At 43.1% G+C, this 16,612-nt stretch overlaps 1 protein-coding gene across 6 annotated transcripts in view; it reads right to left on the bottom strand.

Moving 5' to 3' along the window:
• The window catches only part of LOC118820449 (myomegalin-like), a 55,899-nt gene that overhangs the window by 12,979 nt on the left and 26,308 nt on the right, over positions 1-16,612 (bottom strand). For 4 of the 6 annotated variants that reach the window (XM_036588800.1, XM_036588805.1, XM_036588801.1 and 1 more), the window contains exons 16-36: positions 16,457-16,594; positions 16,082-16,261; positions 15,658-15,852; positions 15,265-15,456; positions 14,879-15,011; positions 14,226-14,368; positions 13,612-13,728; positions 13,358-13,501; positions 12,743-12,855; positions 12,323-12,462; positions 9,966-10,097; positions 9,765-9,865; positions 8,850-8,969; positions 8,200-8,268; positions 7,528-7,712; positions 6,969-7,437; positions 3,790-5,560; positions 2,795-2,908; positions 760-1,198; positions 360-580; positions 69-120 (exon numbers count right to left, since the gene is read on the bottom strand). In XM_036588800.1, the coding sequence (XP_036444693.1) occupies positions 69-120; positions 360-580; positions 760-1,198; positions 2,795-2,908; positions 3,790-5,560; positions 6,969-7,437; positions 7,528-7,712; positions 8,200-8,268; positions 8,850-8,969; positions 9,765-9,865; positions 9,966-10,097; positions 12,323-12,462; positions 12,743-12,855; positions 13,358-13,501; positions 13,612-13,728; positions 14,226-14,368; positions 14,879-15,011; positions 15,265-15,456; positions 15,658-15,852; positions 16,082-16,261; positions 16,457-16,594 (5,168 nt within the window). The remainder of the gene's footprint in view (positions 1-68; positions 121-359; positions 581-759; positions 1,199-2,794; positions 2,909-3,789; positions 5,561-6,968; positions 7,438-7,527; positions 7,713-8,199; positions 8,269-8,849; positions 8,970-9,764; positions 9,866-9,965; positions 10,098-12,322; positions 12,463-12,742; positions 12,856-13,357; positions 13,502-13,611; positions 13,729-14,225; positions 14,369-14,878; positions 15,012-15,264; positions 15,457-15,657; positions 15,853-16,081; positions 16,262-16,456; positions 16,595-16,612) is intronic. The other 2 variants (XM_036588802.1, XM_036588804.1) reach the window with 2 other exon arrangements.

Below are 16,612 nucleotides of genomic sequence, written 5' to 3'. Positions count from 1 at the left end.
CGTATTCTGGACAAATGGAAGAATGTGCATCTGTCTAATATTGACTAAGATGTGTATGATACACCCACCTTTGAGCCAGCTCCAGCCCCGCTCCCTCTTCATTATCTGCACAAGTGTCTCCTGGGAAACAGACAGGAAGCTCAGAAGTGAGAAGCGAAAAGAAGTAAGGAATCAAACACAACACCAGTCCTCAAATCTTATCTAAATATATATCTTCCACACACACACACATACACATACATACATATATATATATATATATATATATATATATACACACACATATGTATGTATGTATGTATGTATATGTCTGATGAATGTGCATGTAGACTGTAATAAAAATCTGTAGATAAACTTACCCTGCTCCAGTTTCTCCAGCAGACTGAGGCTCCGGTCCAGCTGTTGTCTGAGTGTTGTGTCCAAAGCAGGCTGCCCATCACTGGGCTGCAACAGTTCCTCCAAAGCCCCACGGAGCTCCTGCAGCTGCCTGCGCTGTGCTACACCCAGGCCACGGGAGACACGGATCTGCTCGCGTAATTCACACAGTTCTCGTGCTTGAGACTGCACCAGAGACTCAATCCTACAGAAAAAGACAGTGATTTCAATAGCTAGTCAAATCAGCAATGTTAAATAACAAAACATGCAATAAATTAGCAAAAAATATGGAAACATTTCTACACTGCAGTGGGAATTACTCTGTAAAGTATTATAAAGTTGCTATACAGCAAAGAATGAAGAGGATTTTCCTTCCACTCTTACTTGGACGGAGAAGCTGGTTGGCTACTTCTGTTCATTGTCCGCTCTCTCTCCAACTCAACAGTGAGCTGAGCAACACGAGCCTTCAGCGCCTGCTTGTCCTCCTCTTCTCGTCTCCCTGAAGGGTCCGAGGTTATGCTCAAAGTCTCTGCAGACAAAGACTTCTTCCTCAGCAGTTGCTGGAGATGCTGGATGACCTTGTGCTGACCTTCAACCTGCGACCTTAGTTGCTGGAGCTGCTGGCGAAGTAGGGCAGGGTCCAAGTTAGGATCAACAGGGTCAGCACTGGAGTCGCAGGGTCGTGGAGAGCTGAGGTCAGGTGAGCTGGGGTAGGACGGGCTGGACGCTGCAGAGTCAAGGTTCTCGGCAGAGGAGAATCCGGCCAGGGTTCGCTTCAGAACAGGAGAGAGAGCAGGGTCCGAACGTGCAACACCATCCACATCTAAGAGGAACACAGATACAGGAAAACCAATGACAGAAACACACAGACAAACACAGACAGACGATACGTATTAATACATTACGTTTGAAATTCTGAATGTAGAATGTCAGAGAGAAGACAAAGAACCAGGAAAAACACAAGAACGGTAAATCATTTTTTGAGAAAGTTGAAAGAAGGTTAAGCCAGTTTGAACAGCCTGAAATGGTCACTCCAGTAAAACATTTCAGCCATGCAAAGAGGGGTAGGTGAATCACAACTGGAATCACATCCAAACTGACCCCAGGCACACACAACGCACATTTACTTCAAAACATCACCATGCCTTGCCTCCACCTTAAGCGTTACCATAGCCACAGTTTCAACATGCAGGATAGAGTGGTGATTAGTATTGGGCTTCCTCTCATAAATTCTGGTGCATGCAAAACTAGATCCTCTTGAACATGCAGAAATCCTGGTCAGGCATATGCACATACTGACAGCTGCTTTTACCCAGAAAGATTACAGGAATAGTCTGTTCAAAGATGTTAACATGACCAACAATGACGGTCAGGGAATAGGTACAAAAACCAGCAGTTAGCACTGATCACCTAAACACTACTGGTTTTCATGTCTCATTGGCTTCTTTTCATTGTTACTTGTTATAGCTGCAATAATCCTTTAAGTCAGGTCCTTGCTCTGTTTACAGGCCTCATCAGGAACAACCACCCAGAGAACCCGGTACAAAAACAGCGTATATTATGTAACAACAGGTGGACTGTTATTTAAAAACCCTGTAGTACTCAAACTAGAGATGAATAAAAATTTCAGCCACCATAAGTATCAAAAATAGTACTTTCAGCTTTCAGCCAAAAGAGAAATATGGCCGAAAATTCTGAATGGAAAAATAAAACTTAATTAAGTAATTAATAAGGCCTAAGAGACACTGTAATAAGACTTTACAAATAATTTTAATAGCAATGAAAATAAGAAACAGCAATAAATTTCTGGTGGTGCCTTTCACTCTACTATGTCGGTCACTGTAGACCTATTTAAACATTTTAAGCAGCAGCAGAATGAAAACACTGGCCATGTGGAACTATTTCTTGGTTTCAACAAGGGACAAGTTAGATTAGTTATTTATTATTTCTGTTAATGTCAAGTACTAAGAGGGGGTACAACACCTAAGAACCACTTCTTTACAGTTAAGATACCACTTGAAAACATGACACCCTGCTTAATAAGCAGAATCCCACAACAGAAGCAGATAGGTTCTGCAACCTACTGTGCACATACTGTGACCTACATACTGTAACATACTTTAGTATGTTTAAGAAAACTATTTTCATTTTGTACCGGCCTCTCTGGTTTTTGGTAAAGTGCGTCCTATATTTCGGTTCAGTTTCAACCAAGGATTTTCATACTGGTGCATTACTAAATTAAACTTGCCTGTTAGTTACAGTGAAACCTGACTAAAGGCTGTTAAACATTTTGAAAACACACAGTTTAAGACTAAGATTACTGAAAAAAAAAAAGCCAGCCAGAAAGTCTTTGTAAAGGTCATGCAGAGCTTTGGCAGATTCCCACACAGAGTGGTTTGAACAGGCCACTCTTGTCTACCTGTGCTACTGCCCTCTTCCCTCTCCACCTCCGTCTCACTCCTTCCACTTGTCTCGTAGCCAAGGTCCTGCGCATCCACCTGAACCCCCTTATCATCCTGCTTCCCATGGGGTGCTAGAGGGCACGGCATAGGTCAAAGCAACACTGTCTTTGAGTGATCTTTACTTAGACATTCAGAGTTTGCTTTCAAAGCCCTTGTGACCATTCTCCAACAACACACTTAAATCATTAACTGCATGCTCGAGCCGAATTTGTATCGAAAGACATTAGCTAAAACGAAAAATGATTGGCATCGAAAAGATGACTAGATTAACTGATATTAATGATGTATTTATTTCGGGCTGGCCCATATAATTTGAAAACTTTGTTACACTGATTTTTAGTTCTCTATGTAGTATCTGTAAGCTTTGTCTTTTTTTAAACCACAAGCATTGCACGCTAAAATGTATTTCATCTGCAAATGCCTTAAAAATATAACAATTATAGTTGGTTTTGCTGAATGCAACATAAATTCATGCCAGGAGTCACCTCAGAGCACAACAAACTACACTGCTTTCCTCAAGGTCATTGAAGTTAAAAGAGCAGAGATGCCTTAGCAAGAATTCACATGTGAGGGAGCAATTTAAATTACCACAGGATAAGAACTCTTCAGTGCAAAACCTTTGATAAGGTTGGTAAACTATGAAAAAACAATGACGAATCATGTCAATTATGTAAGTACAGTGAACCTTATCTATATATTCTTACCTATCAAAAACTTTTGTGTTTAAAGGTAATTCTGAGAATATTTGAGTGCTCATCAAGAAATTTCAACGAGTAGTCAAAGCCTGTACAATGTTGTTTGGGCCAATCCAAAACTTGCTGCACTGATGAACAGCAGAATGTTTAGGTGATGTTAAAGTATCCATCCCTAATGAGAATGTTAGGATTTTTGGTTAAACTATTATTTTAATTCTGTGTGAGTGTGCTAGTTTGTGTGTATCTGTCACTCTCACCTCTGCGACGGCCCATGTGTTTGTCTTTCTCAGTCGAGTTCTGCAGTGCAATGATGGACTGAGCAGTAGTCAGCTTTTCCTCCAAGCTCTGACACACCTTGTGTTTCTCCTTTAGTTTCTCCTCTAGATTCTGACAGATCTCGTGTTTCTCCTTTAGTTTGTCCTCTAGGTTCTGACACGCCTTTTGCTTCTCCTTCAAGATCTTCAGGAGGCTCTCCTGGGCTTCCTCAGTCTTAACCCCACCCTGTTCTCTGAGAGCATGCCTCTGCTCATCCTTTAATTGTTTCTCCAGCTTCTGAATCTTTTGAGCATGCTCTTTGATGAGTTGAAGGAGCACCAGCAGGTTATTATGAAGGTTCAGGTTTGTAGTTCCTGCCTGCCCAGTACACCACATTTCAGTTAAGTTCTGGTTCCACGGTGATGTTAAACTGTCCTGGTTCTGCTGCCCTTGAGAAATCGGGGTGCTGGTCTTCTGTTGCCCAGCATCTAAGACCTGCAAAGTGTGCTGTATTGATTTGTTCTGGGGGGGAACTCCAATAGTGCTTTGGATTATGTCAGCAGTGCCAGGGTCTCCAAATCTGTCTCTTTCCAGGAAAGCCCGACGAAGCCTGTCCAAGTTTTGTTCGAGCTCTTTGTTGGGCAAGAACTCAGAACCATGTGAGGGCTGATTGTATCTAGAGCAGAAATCAGCAACAGACTCCACTGCTTGTTCTGCTGCTAAAATACATTCAGACAGACAAGCAATTAACCGACTCTGACCCTTTTCAAGTACCTCCTCTTCTTCCAGGCCTTTAGCAATGCTACTCTGCTTTGGAGTGTTGGCATTAGCACTCAATTTGGTGATAATTTCCTCTGCAGATCGTAGCTTTTCTTGCAGCTCTGCATTCAACCTGCACTGCCGCAGCAGTGACTCTTGCAGGGACTCTGCTTGGCGTTGCAAGTCTGACTCCACTGCAGAACCTTCGTCAGGGCAACTCAATTTCTCTGCAGCTCCTGTGGAGGCATCTTTATGCTCCTGCAAGGCCTTAATCTGATTGAGCAGACCCTCAAGCCTGTCACATAACTCTTGTGGGTCACCCTGACCGGAGGAAAGACGAGATGGGCTTTCAGGTCGATCAGATGTGGTCAATGAAGCGATGGCAGACTCGGCTGTGTTTAAGCACTCTAGTAGCTGAGCGTTAAGCTGGTCTTTCTCCTGCACAGCTCTCTGAAGCGCCTCACACTGCCGCTGCAGTGACGAATCTGAACCTGATCCAGACTGGCCCAGTCCACTTTCAGTGTCTAAACTACAGGCTGTAAGGTATGCAATAGTGGACTCTGCAGCCTCTAGGGCTTCCCGGTATTGGCTGTTCAGCGTGTCCCTCTTCTGAAGCTCTGCTTCTAGCCTCTCCCAATCCTTCATCTGGAGTTGAAGTCGGGAGATGAGCTCCTCCTTCTCCTGGCACTCCTGGTTCAGTAGCTCAAGCTGGGTCAGGAGTTCTGATTCCTGAACCTCAGGCACCTTATCCGCATTCGGTTTGGCAAAAGGGTTCTGAGCTGCCTCTGGGTACATGTTTTGTTTGCTCTCTGAGCTCCATAGGGCCTCTGAGCTGCTGCACGGAGAACTCTGAACTTCTGCCCCTTTGAGGCGTCTGCTGCTGAGATTTGGCTGGTCAGAGTCTGTCCCACTCTGGTACTCAGTACTTTCCTCTGCATCATGATCAGTCAACTCTCGTCTGTCTGTCTGCTTTGTAGGCCTCACTGGGACTGGCAGCCGGGACCTCACGTATGCCTGCAGCAGGACATATTAAAAGAAATGTTTATTGTAAAAATAAAACTCCTTCTGAACAGCTTATCAGATATAAAACATAATAATTATTCAAATTGCTGATAATACTGTCCCAACAAATATAAAGACACCAGTTAGTCTCAAGGCCATTATACACTGAATACAACGCTAAAGCTAATCTTCAACATGAGAACGCAAAATATTCACATACAATATATATATATATATATATATATATATATATATATATATATATATATTTTTTTTTTACCCGATTTTCTCCCCAATTTAGTCGTCTCCAATTCCACCCGCTAGTTAGGACTCCCCCAGTCACACACGAAGCTATCAACGCTAGGAGGGTGAAGGCTAACACAGGCTTCCTCCGAGACCTGCGAAACCAGCCACCGCATCTTTTCGAGCTGCCACTCACGCAACGTCACTGGACAGCTGAACGGGCTCGGAGGAAAGCGCCAACCGCCAGATCTGTTACGTCAGCTAACAGACGCCTGGGCTGAGTGAGTGATGGGGGGAGAAGGGCAACCATCCCACCCACCCAGAGAGAGCGAGGCCAATTGTGCTCTCTCAGACTCCCGGCTACGGATGGCTGTAGCATCACCAGGGATCGAGCTCGCGATCTCCTGATGATAAGGTCAATGCTTAGATGGTTGCGCCACTTGGGAGCCCCCCGCATACAATATTTTTGCATCAAAACCATTCACAGAGATGCAAAGCAATTGTTCTAGAATACGGCTGTGTTATTTGCATCATGGGGAAAAAAACGAGCAGCCTGTCTCCAAAGGCAAAAAACGTATCCTTGGCTCCTTAGAAAATGGACTAACTGACACTGGCAGGCTACTTTCCATTTTGGAAAAGTGAAAGTAGCATGAGAACTTCATCACTTCATTAAGGAGCTGAAACCTCCATACACTTGGATGTCCACACTGAGCTGATTTTGGACATGCCAACACCTTCAGTGAAAAAACAGTATCCTTTCAGCTACTTCATTAAAAATACTTGTCGTTGCTGGGTTACAACTGATCCGTCAGCTTGGTTGTTGCCATGCTAACAGCAGAGACAACTGTGATTAGACAGAGAGATCCTGGAAAGTTCCCAAAAATCAAACAGAATGCGAATAACATATCAGAAAAATCACGTTTGGTGTGCAAGATATGATCAGTAATACATATGCTTCAATTAATTTATTCATATGTGAAAAAGTCGTAAACATCAACAGCGCTCTGTGCGTAAAGGTTTTAAAATGTTCAAGACAAAGAACTGCAAAGCCACTTGAACTAGTATGAACATGGAGACAACAGAAAACATTCCCAGCAATAATACAAGGTATAGAATGACTTAATGGACTTAATGGTCAAAGAATCTTAAGTTCTTGTGTTATGTATTTAAGACTTACTGCATGTCTCGCCATTTGATGCTTCTGGCCTTTGGTCAGCTTGACGCTTTGGCCTTGTCTCCCTTTCTCTTTTCTTTCTTTTTCTTCCTCCTGTTCTCTGCCCTCGTTCCTCTCTCTGTCTTTCTCCTTTAGCCTGTCCTCCAGGCTGAGGGCATGTTTCCGCGAGGCTTCGTTCTCTGCTCTAAGACGCTCCATCTCACGAGCCATGCTGACAATCAGTTCTGGGTCAAACCCTGTCCCACCACCCGCTGCTGCTGCCGTGTTCCTCTGCACTTGTTCCTTCAGCAGCCGAATGACCTTCCGGTGACTCCGGGCTTCAGATCGGAGTGTCCGCACAGTTTGGTGAAGGTCAGTATGACTGTCGCTCTCTCCAGAGCTTTCTGCACTCTCTTTGGACTCGGCAGAGTTTTCTTCTTTCAGAAGCCCACGGAGCTCAGAAGCCTCCAAACGCAGTTTAGCTACCTGCTCCCTGGATAAAAATATTTCAATGAGGAATCTGCAGCATGATTTAGAGTCTATAGTCCAGACTGTAGCCTGGCCAGCTGACTGCTCTGCTTACCTGAGCTGAGAAATAGACCCTGCTCCACAGTCTATAAGTAAGGACGCGAGTTCCGCCTGCTCGTCATCACCACCTTGTTGTTCTGGAGCGTGTGGGCTGTCTCCTCTTTCTGTCAGAGGCTGAGCTAAAGAACTCACAATCTCGCTTTGATCTTCAGGACTTTGGTCCCTTTCATTAATCTTTTCCTGGAAATTAAACAACAGAGGCCACATTTAGTCAACCTACATGACAGTTTCTTTTATTACTTTGGTCAGTCCTCAGCTCTAGGGCTTGAGTTGGGCCCGACACTTTGGTTCGAACCCAAAGCTGAAGCCTGACAAAATGTTATCTGAATTAGATCTGACCTGATCCATTTTGCATCTGAACTGAACCCTAGCTTGTCCAAAGCTAACCTGAACAAGCTAATTATCACCCAAATGCCTAATACAACCTGACAGGATAGCGCTGGTTAAATTATGCTTCTGAACAACATACCAAACATTTTGAGTAGGAATAAACTTTCCATAATGCACTGTTTTATTTGCCACTCATTGAATTTCTCATGAACGTGAGCCTTGTGCTAAACTTACACATGGGTGACTCCAGTATGTCTCATTAAAAAAGTTTAGGGCAATGAAAGTAGAGGGGAGAAATACTGAGAGAGAAATACTGAGACAGACAGCTTACTCTTACCTTTACATCAGGGCCAGTTGGCTTCTCGTCAGCATTAGTGGCTAGAGGTCTGCCCAGTCCCTGTGGTTGCTATAGTAATGGAATGGGTGGTGACACATGACTTGAGAACAGAAAACGGCATGAAGAAAAATATAAAGAAAGTACACAGTAACGGCAGGATGGAGCGACTGCAGGTGGTTATGGGTAAGAAAAACAGGCCAGAGAGACAGAGAGAGGAGAATACGGGTTAGGAGGGACGGAGAATGTGAGTGAGAGAGAGAGAGAGACTACTACATACATACATGCAGAAACACACCCACCCACACTATCATCTGCATACACAGACACACAAATATAAACTACCACTAGCATGATGTGTTAGTCAGAAGAGACAGGGCTTCTACTCCGGAAACTAACATCAAGAAAACATGACCTACAAAAGTCAGAGGTTAAAGGTTGCAGGAGAAAAGGTGGGTAAGAGGTAAGAAGCTCTATTGCTGCCGTCTCAAAAAAAAAGAGTGTAAATACAAACACAGAAAATAAGAAACCTGTATTATTACCAAAGGTAAATAATTCTCTCCTGAGATGTGACATTACAGCAAAAGTATCATAATTTTTTTTTTTATATCATCAGAACTTCAGGACACTGCCTGAAGATCATTGTGCATTACCTTGCTGGGAGATGAAAGGTCAACAAGGTCAGATGCTCCCTCAACATTACCCACAACACCCCTTTCTGTCATTGCCAATTTCCTCTGGAGCTCTACATTCAAAGCCTGCAGCTCTGAGACCTAAGAGAGAGGAGAGAGTGAGAGAGAGAAGTAGACAAATTGGGAAATAAAATGATTCATACATATACATGTGTATATTATACATACATACATAATATATATATATATATATATATATATATATATATATATATATATATATACATACATACATACATACATGCCCGTGTATATCCATATATCCATATATATATATATATACACACACATATATATACATATATATATATATATATATATATATATATATAAACACATCTGAATCTATGACAGCCCTACTTTTAAGATGGTGCTATAGGTTCTCTCATGGTTGAGATGTGTTTTTTTTGGGGTTTTTTTTTTTACCCGATTTTCTCCCCAATTTAGGCGTCTCCAATTCCACCCGCTAGTTAGGACTCCCCCAATCACACAATGCTATCAACGCTAGGAGGGTGAAGGCTAACACAGGCTTCCTCCGAGACCTGTGAAGCCAACCACCACTTCTTTTCGAACTGCCGCTCACGCAACGTCATTGGACAGCCGAACGCGCTCGGAGGAAAGCGCCAACCGCCAGATCTATTATGTCCGCTAACAGACGCCTGCGCTGACTAGCATTGCGCTGAGTGATGGGGGGAGAAGGAGGGGCCATCCTACCCACCCAGAGAGAGCGAGGGCAATTGTGCTCTCTCGAACTCCCGGCTACGGATGGCTGTAGCATCACCAGGGATCGAACTCGCGATCTCCTGATGATAGGGCCAACGCTTAGACGGTTGCGCCACTCGGGAGCCTGGTTGAGATGTTTTAAGTAAAACTCACCTTCAGTCTGAGTTGTTCCACAGACAGCTCCTCCTCCAGTCCCTCTCCTACACATATACTCATATAGGAGGTCTGCTCACCAATCAGACTCAGCGTGTCTACTGAAATTACCATACAAATACTGTTTATATCAGTTTACAGATATTTAGATTTAGACAATTTTCTACAGCTTTCCTGAATCATCATAAACGATGTATGTACCTGAGTCATTGGCCTGTCCCACTCCCCCGCCTCTGCTCTGGATCTGACCCAGTCTGGCCTGTAGGGATGCATTCCAGCGCTGAGCTTCTTCCAGAGCATCACGCATACTTTCCAGCTCTGCAGGATCAGCACCTAAACACGCATGTACACAAATTAATATAAACGTTCCTATACACTGTAACTCTGTACTTACCTCCACACATGCAAATTTACAGGCACACTGATACAGCAGCACTCAGACTTGTAAGAATCTGTGGCTACGTATTCAGTATTATGAGAATACCTAAGTGAATGGGCACGTGCCATAAATACAGACATATCTGTCCTGTGTAAGCAACAACAGGACACCATGGTGACCACCATTTACACAAATCTACTGATGACCAGCTCATTGTTTTCCACTTCCAGTTCTGCACTGTATTATTGATTTCCCTAATCTAGCGCAACACTAGCTGGTACTAAAGCCCTTCACGAGCTGAATCAACTAGAGCAGAAGAACAGTATGGTTTGCTGCACACGCATATTGTGGGATTCTTGGTTAAGGAGTAGAGTGTGTTAGCAAACTCAAACATTTCATGCTTTAAACTGTTGGCGTGAAACATTCAGGGCTGGGTTTCCCAAAAGCATCTTAGCACAAAGATGGTTCTTAAATCTAAAATCACCACACTGAATACTCTCTCTACCAGTTAAGATGATCTGAACACTGAGACGCTTTTGGGGAAACTGGGTCTTGATTTTGAAGTCTATTTAACATCAAGAGCGGACACATTTGTGGCACCACAGGAGGCATATGCATGTCTCATACTAAAACGACCTGAATCACAACGATAATACTGAGGTCTAAAGGAACAGAATACATATAAATGAATCAGAATCAATCATCGAAACATTCTTTTTTTCATCTTTTTCTTCAGTCTTGCTCCCCTTGTTTATTCTCTTTATTCTCTTTATCTCTCTCAGAGTCCCCCTGCTTATCCCCCCACCAACCACCTCCTGTACCTTGCCCCAACGCCCCCCCCCAGGACACTCTCGCTCCCCATGCCTTTCCCTGTCTTAATACACACAGGTCTAAATTAGGTCATGCGTGCAGCAAGATTATTTGTACAGGCCTCTCGATACAGGGTTAGAGGGCATTGCCGCAGCAACAACCACATGAACCAGATGGACCCAAGAGGATTAATCACGTCAAAGACGGCACACTTTCTCTTTTACCCTCTCTCTCTGGCCTTCTCTTACATGTTTTATATGGGAATGTGTTTGCATTTAAAAACCTTTGGGGTCCTTCACAGCAATACGATAAGATAATCTAAATGTAGTGGACAGACTGCTGTCAGAGATGTACAGCTATTTTTATACACAGGAAATCTCACAGGGATTAGCCTCTAGCTGTGTGTGTGTTTCATTGGTTACTGATGACAGGGCAGATATTTTCACCTATACACAAACAAACCCATCTGAGCACATTTATGGGAAACGTGGAGACATTTCATGGGAACGTGAAGTCAGAGTGTACGTATGTGTAGTGAGAAAACAGTAGGTTCATTAGTGTTCTTGCTGAGCCAGGTGTAAATAGCAGTGTATGCGTGCATAATTCAGGAATAGTAGCAAGGGAGAAACAGAAAGACACAGAAAGCATGTTTTATTTGATGGCTGCTTTATCTTCAGGGATGAAATGATTTCGCAGATGAGTGAAGCAGAAAGCTGGGTCAGACAGATGAAGAGAGACAGGCATAAAGGAAGCGGACCACAGAAAGAAGCAAGTAGAGACAGAGAGTATACGAAGGAAGAGAGTTAGCATGCAGAAAAAAAAAAAATAACACAATGAAAGAAAAAAAGATTAATACAGAAAATCAACACCACTTAAACAATGAAGCATCCAAACAAAACAGAACAGGACCACGTAAAAATCGTCATTATAATCAACCACAGACACAATCAGCAAGGGGGGGGGGTTGGGGGAACAGACAGTAAAGTGAAATGTATTGAATGGCATAAAAGAAGAAAGAAAAGAATTTATCTGAGAGCAGCGTTTATGTATTTCAGACTAGAGCTTGTGTATGAGAAGAAGCATAAGTGCAGAATGTGCAAATGAATGAATGAATGAGCACATAAATAAACACAATTCTTTCTCTGCGCATTTTCTCTGGGCAAAATGACGTTTATGTAGAAACTCCCCTCTACATAAGTTTATTCCCAGAAACATTCACTATGTATCATGTCTACTACGCAGGATCTACAAAGAGGTCTATGTTACTCAGACATACACTTTATGTTCTAACACTCCGATTGGCCCTCGGAGGAATCTATTGTCAGTATGCACTCTGTGACTGGCTGCCCTTGACCTTTCGGTACCGCACCTTCTCTCTGATTGGCTCTTTGGATCTCTCTGTGCAGCTGCTCTCTGAGCTCCTCATTGCAGCGGATCCCGTCCTCCAGCTGCTGTCTGAGGAGAGTCAGCGCCGCCAACTCCAGTTGCAAAGCCTGTAACCGCTGGGCACTGCAATCACACATATATGCACGGTGTCAGGTACACACAAAGTAACTTGAGGTACTCCAGTGCATTCTAAAAAACAGTATCTATTCAAAAAGAAAAAAGATTTCACTGATGCAAATCTGGGTAGTGATATTGCAACAGATTACCATGGCTTAAAACAAAAAGAACAAAGCCAATGGTTCTTCACGTAGCAAAACTACAAAGCATCTCTTGCAAAGTATGCGAAGTACTTTTCGATCTCGTGCCAGGAAAGTATGAGATCTTTGGTTGGAACTGCACTAACCTGTCCTGCTCTTTAACCGCTCTGACCAGATTGGAATAGAGCTGCTGCTCTGCCCTCAGGATGCGGTTTAGCTCTGCCTGCTCCAAACGCAGATCGACCACAGATGGTATCGCCTGTAGGGGTCAAAGGACAGCACTTAGAAGCCAGCACTTACTTTTTAGCTGCAGAAAAAAACATTACATGTTCCAAATCCAATTGTGGGAAGAAAATATGTTGAGAATTTATGAGAATAAAGCTGTATGTACAGTCATAAAAAAGTTCAATTTATGCTTTGTTGATTTTCTAGGTCAAAATAATTTAGCACATTTTCTACATCAAGCCCAAATATGGCATTTTTTTTTATGCCATATCTTAGGTTTAACATATTGGAAAAAACAAAACATTAAATGTAAAATGTGCCAAATATTGTTCAAGTCATATTTTGTTTTATTTTTTCTAGTATGTTAAATTCAGTAAATGAACAGTACATGTGCCTTAAAATGTGCAGGGGTGTGTTCTCTGTAGAGGAGGTGTTAACTTATTTTTATTTAAAAAATCAGCAGGGTGCCTAAGCTATGACTGTATAGGGTGAGTGACGTCTTTCTAATTTTTTGGTATGCATGTGTGTTAGTGTACCTCCTGCTGGCTGTCTCCCCCAATGAGGGTTCTCTCTCTCTGGGGAAGGGAGGGGAAGCTGTGTTCCTCTCCAGGCTGTAAGAGGTGGTCCCTAGCTGCAGCCAGCCGGTTCTCCCCTCTCTGGACCAAACGCTGCTGTAGCTCCTACACACAAAGCAAGACTGATATTGAAGCATCCTGCCATTCCAATTAGGTCTTTAAGGGGAACAGAACAATCTGCCTCCCTCTGTGTGTGTGTGCGCATGTACACTTACAGCAATAATTTCCTCTTTAGTATTGAGTGTGGATGTGAGAGACTCAATGTTGGCTTTCTGACCCTCCAGCTGGCCCTCAAGCTCAGAGACCATAGACTGCAGCTCAGCTAGAGACATCTGGAACACACATAAATACAATATTATAAAAGGTAAACTGTAAACACAGGTGGGGCTAAAAGATTCGGAGAATGTATCTGATTTTTCTGACCACTATCTTGGACGGCAATTTAAATTGTGAATACGTTCTATAAATTAGGACTGAGGACCTATTTATTCGGCCAAGAAGACCAGAATAACCTCTTTTTCTGGCCTGACTTGAATGCTGAACATAGTATGCCACACTGCCAGGTAGTTCTGAATGTGTTATCTACACAGCACATGCGTTTCTTGGTTGCTTTTGACTGGTCTAACTCATGTACAGGCAGTTCACAAGCTCTGTCTTGATATGTTTACCCCTGCTCCCCCCATGTAGAAATACATCTACAACAAAAAAAACAAAACAAAAAAAACAGAACAATTAATCTTCTATGTTCTACAAGCCCACAGAAACACTCACATGTATACAAAGACACACAGGTGCGCGCACACGCACACGCACACGCACACGCACACACCTTGAGCTGGTTCTCTCTCTTCAGAGCGCTGTTGAGAGCATCTGTTTTCTGGGCAAGCTCCTTCTTCAGTATTACAGCAGATTTCTTACTGGCAGGGAGAGATTTCTCCAGGTTCTCCTCACTGTTCCGCCGTGACAGCTCGGCTACACGTAGAGCAAAATGATTACAATGACTGTGATTAGACTGTGATTAAATTGTTCAGAATTCTTAACGCAGGCAAATGTTTTTTGACACAAGGACATAATTTTAAAAAATAATAACATCTGCTGTTATTTTTCCACACACAAATACACAGTGGCCCCAAAAAGTATTTGGACATTTGTACTATACTTGCCATCACATCACTGCATTACAAAACAAAATGTCAAAACAAAGTGGCTTTCTGAACAGACCATTCCAGTACAGTAAGTATTCTTTCAAAAGGATGCCGGTGTATTTTAGATTGATATTGCTTCAGCACTTTATTTGCATATTTCTGCAAAATTGCTTTTAAAATGCCTTTCATGAACACAAGCTTACTGACATGACTGCAAGAAAAACCTAAAGAATTTTAACTTTCAGAACTTTGAAGTTTACCAGTTGTTAATTGGTTCAATGTTTCAAGTGTCCATATACTTCTTGGTGCCACTGTATCCAAGAACACACACTCTTACCCTCCTTCTCCTCCAGTCTCTCCTGCAGAACCTGGATGGTCTGTCTGAGCTCTAACACCTGAGGGGGTGGAGTCTCACCCACCTTTACCTCAGCCATGTAACGATCTCTTTCCTGGCCACGCTCCAACAGCTTCTGTACACAGACACATATGCACAATAATTATTTATTGGGGTTATACGCCACAGCACAGTAACTCCTTTTTTAAATGTACTCTGTCTACTACATTTAACTGAAGACTGCACCTCTTATCAAGCCCTTCATGAACCAAAAACAAAAATGTTTCACTGAGTAATGGGGATCCTTTCCATAAGTGAGCTTTGAGCATGTAAGTCAAATGATCAAAAAAACTACACAGTGGTCAGATGTGATAGATCAAAGGTCTCACACTGATGACTGCGTCCTTCTCTGCCAGTGCAGCACGGAGTTGAGCCGTCTCTAAGGAGGCGTCCTGTGTTGCCATGCTGCTGAGTTTCTGGGTGCTGCTGAGCTGCAGCTGGGCGTCTGTGAGCTGACTGCGCAGATTCTGCAGTTCTGCAGCCCCTTCGGACAGAGCCTGCGCATGACGCTCTGCACACTCCTAGGCACGCATATGCACAAACATATTAAACATACATAAACAGCAGACTTCACAAACACAAATGCACTTTACTTGTTTGTGCACAGATTGTGTTCTTTTGTGCAGTAAACTAACGTACAGAGGACACTGTACTTTGGCCATGTCACCCTTTGTAGAATGTAGCAAGAGTGTAAGTGTCTGTGTGTAAGTGTGCTTCAGTACCTTCAGCAGCTGGTCTTTGCTGTTAATGGTGGCAAGCAGTTTCTCTACAGCAGTCTGGTTATCACACACCAGCCTCTCTCTGTCCTTCATTGCCTCCGTTAACATCACCTCCGTCACCTTTATCCTTTGATTCATCTGCTCCACCAGGTCACGCCCCTGAGACTCTGACTGACTAAGAACTGTGTTGGCCATCTCCTGTGGACCAGAGAGTTGAAGAGAAAAAGAACAAATCTGTGCTTGATACAGATGTGCAAACAAATAAAGCAGGCAGTAAATTCTGTTCCTTAATTTAAGATTTGGCTAAGGGAAATGTGCTTCCACTGTACTGCTTTCATATGTCCATGTAATACAGATTGAAATTCGAAATTAACGCTACAACTGTTTATGAGAGAATGAGTGCTGTACGTGTGTGCATGTGTGTTACCTCCATGTCTTTAGTCTTGAGCTCCAGAGCGTGCTGTAGGTGCTGGATGATGGAGTCTTTCTCTCTGAGAGCTCTCTGCAGGTTGTCCTCACTCTCCTGTTTGGAGCGCTGCACATTCTTCAGAGAGTTCAGCAGCTGCTGCAACTCAACGTCTTTCTCCTTCAGTAAAGCATCAAAGCTCTGAATGTGCACACAGACACATACACAAAGAAAGACAGAGAAGTGTTAATTGAGAGATTTAAGATTTAACATTGAAGAGTGACAGTGCCAGTGCTACTCATCTCTAGCTCTAAAGGACCAGTTAGCGTTTCACTGTTTCAGTTCGGTGAAAAGCTATAAAGTTGCATCAGCTGTATAAAAACACAAAATACTTACATTGATGGTTTCTTCATTGTGTGTGAGCAAGTTGTTGAGGCGCTCCAAGTCTCTCTCCTTCTCTCTCACATTCAACTGCAGCAGATGAATCTCATTTTCCTTCTCCTCCACAGCTGCAAACTTTTCATCTAGTGCTTTCTGTACACATCACAACAC

This window comes from Colossoma macropomum, unplaced genomic scaffold, assembly GCF_904425465.1.
Source record: "Colossoma macropomum unplaced genomic scaffold, Colossoma_macropomum, whole genome shotgun sequence".
NCBI classification, from domain to species: Eukaryota; Metazoa; Chordata; class Actinopteri; order Characiformes; family Serrasalmidae; genus Colossoma; species Colossoma macropomum.
The sequence above is the reverse complement of the archived record's forward strand: the minus strand, read 5'-3'. Positions and strand labels throughout refer to the sequence as shown.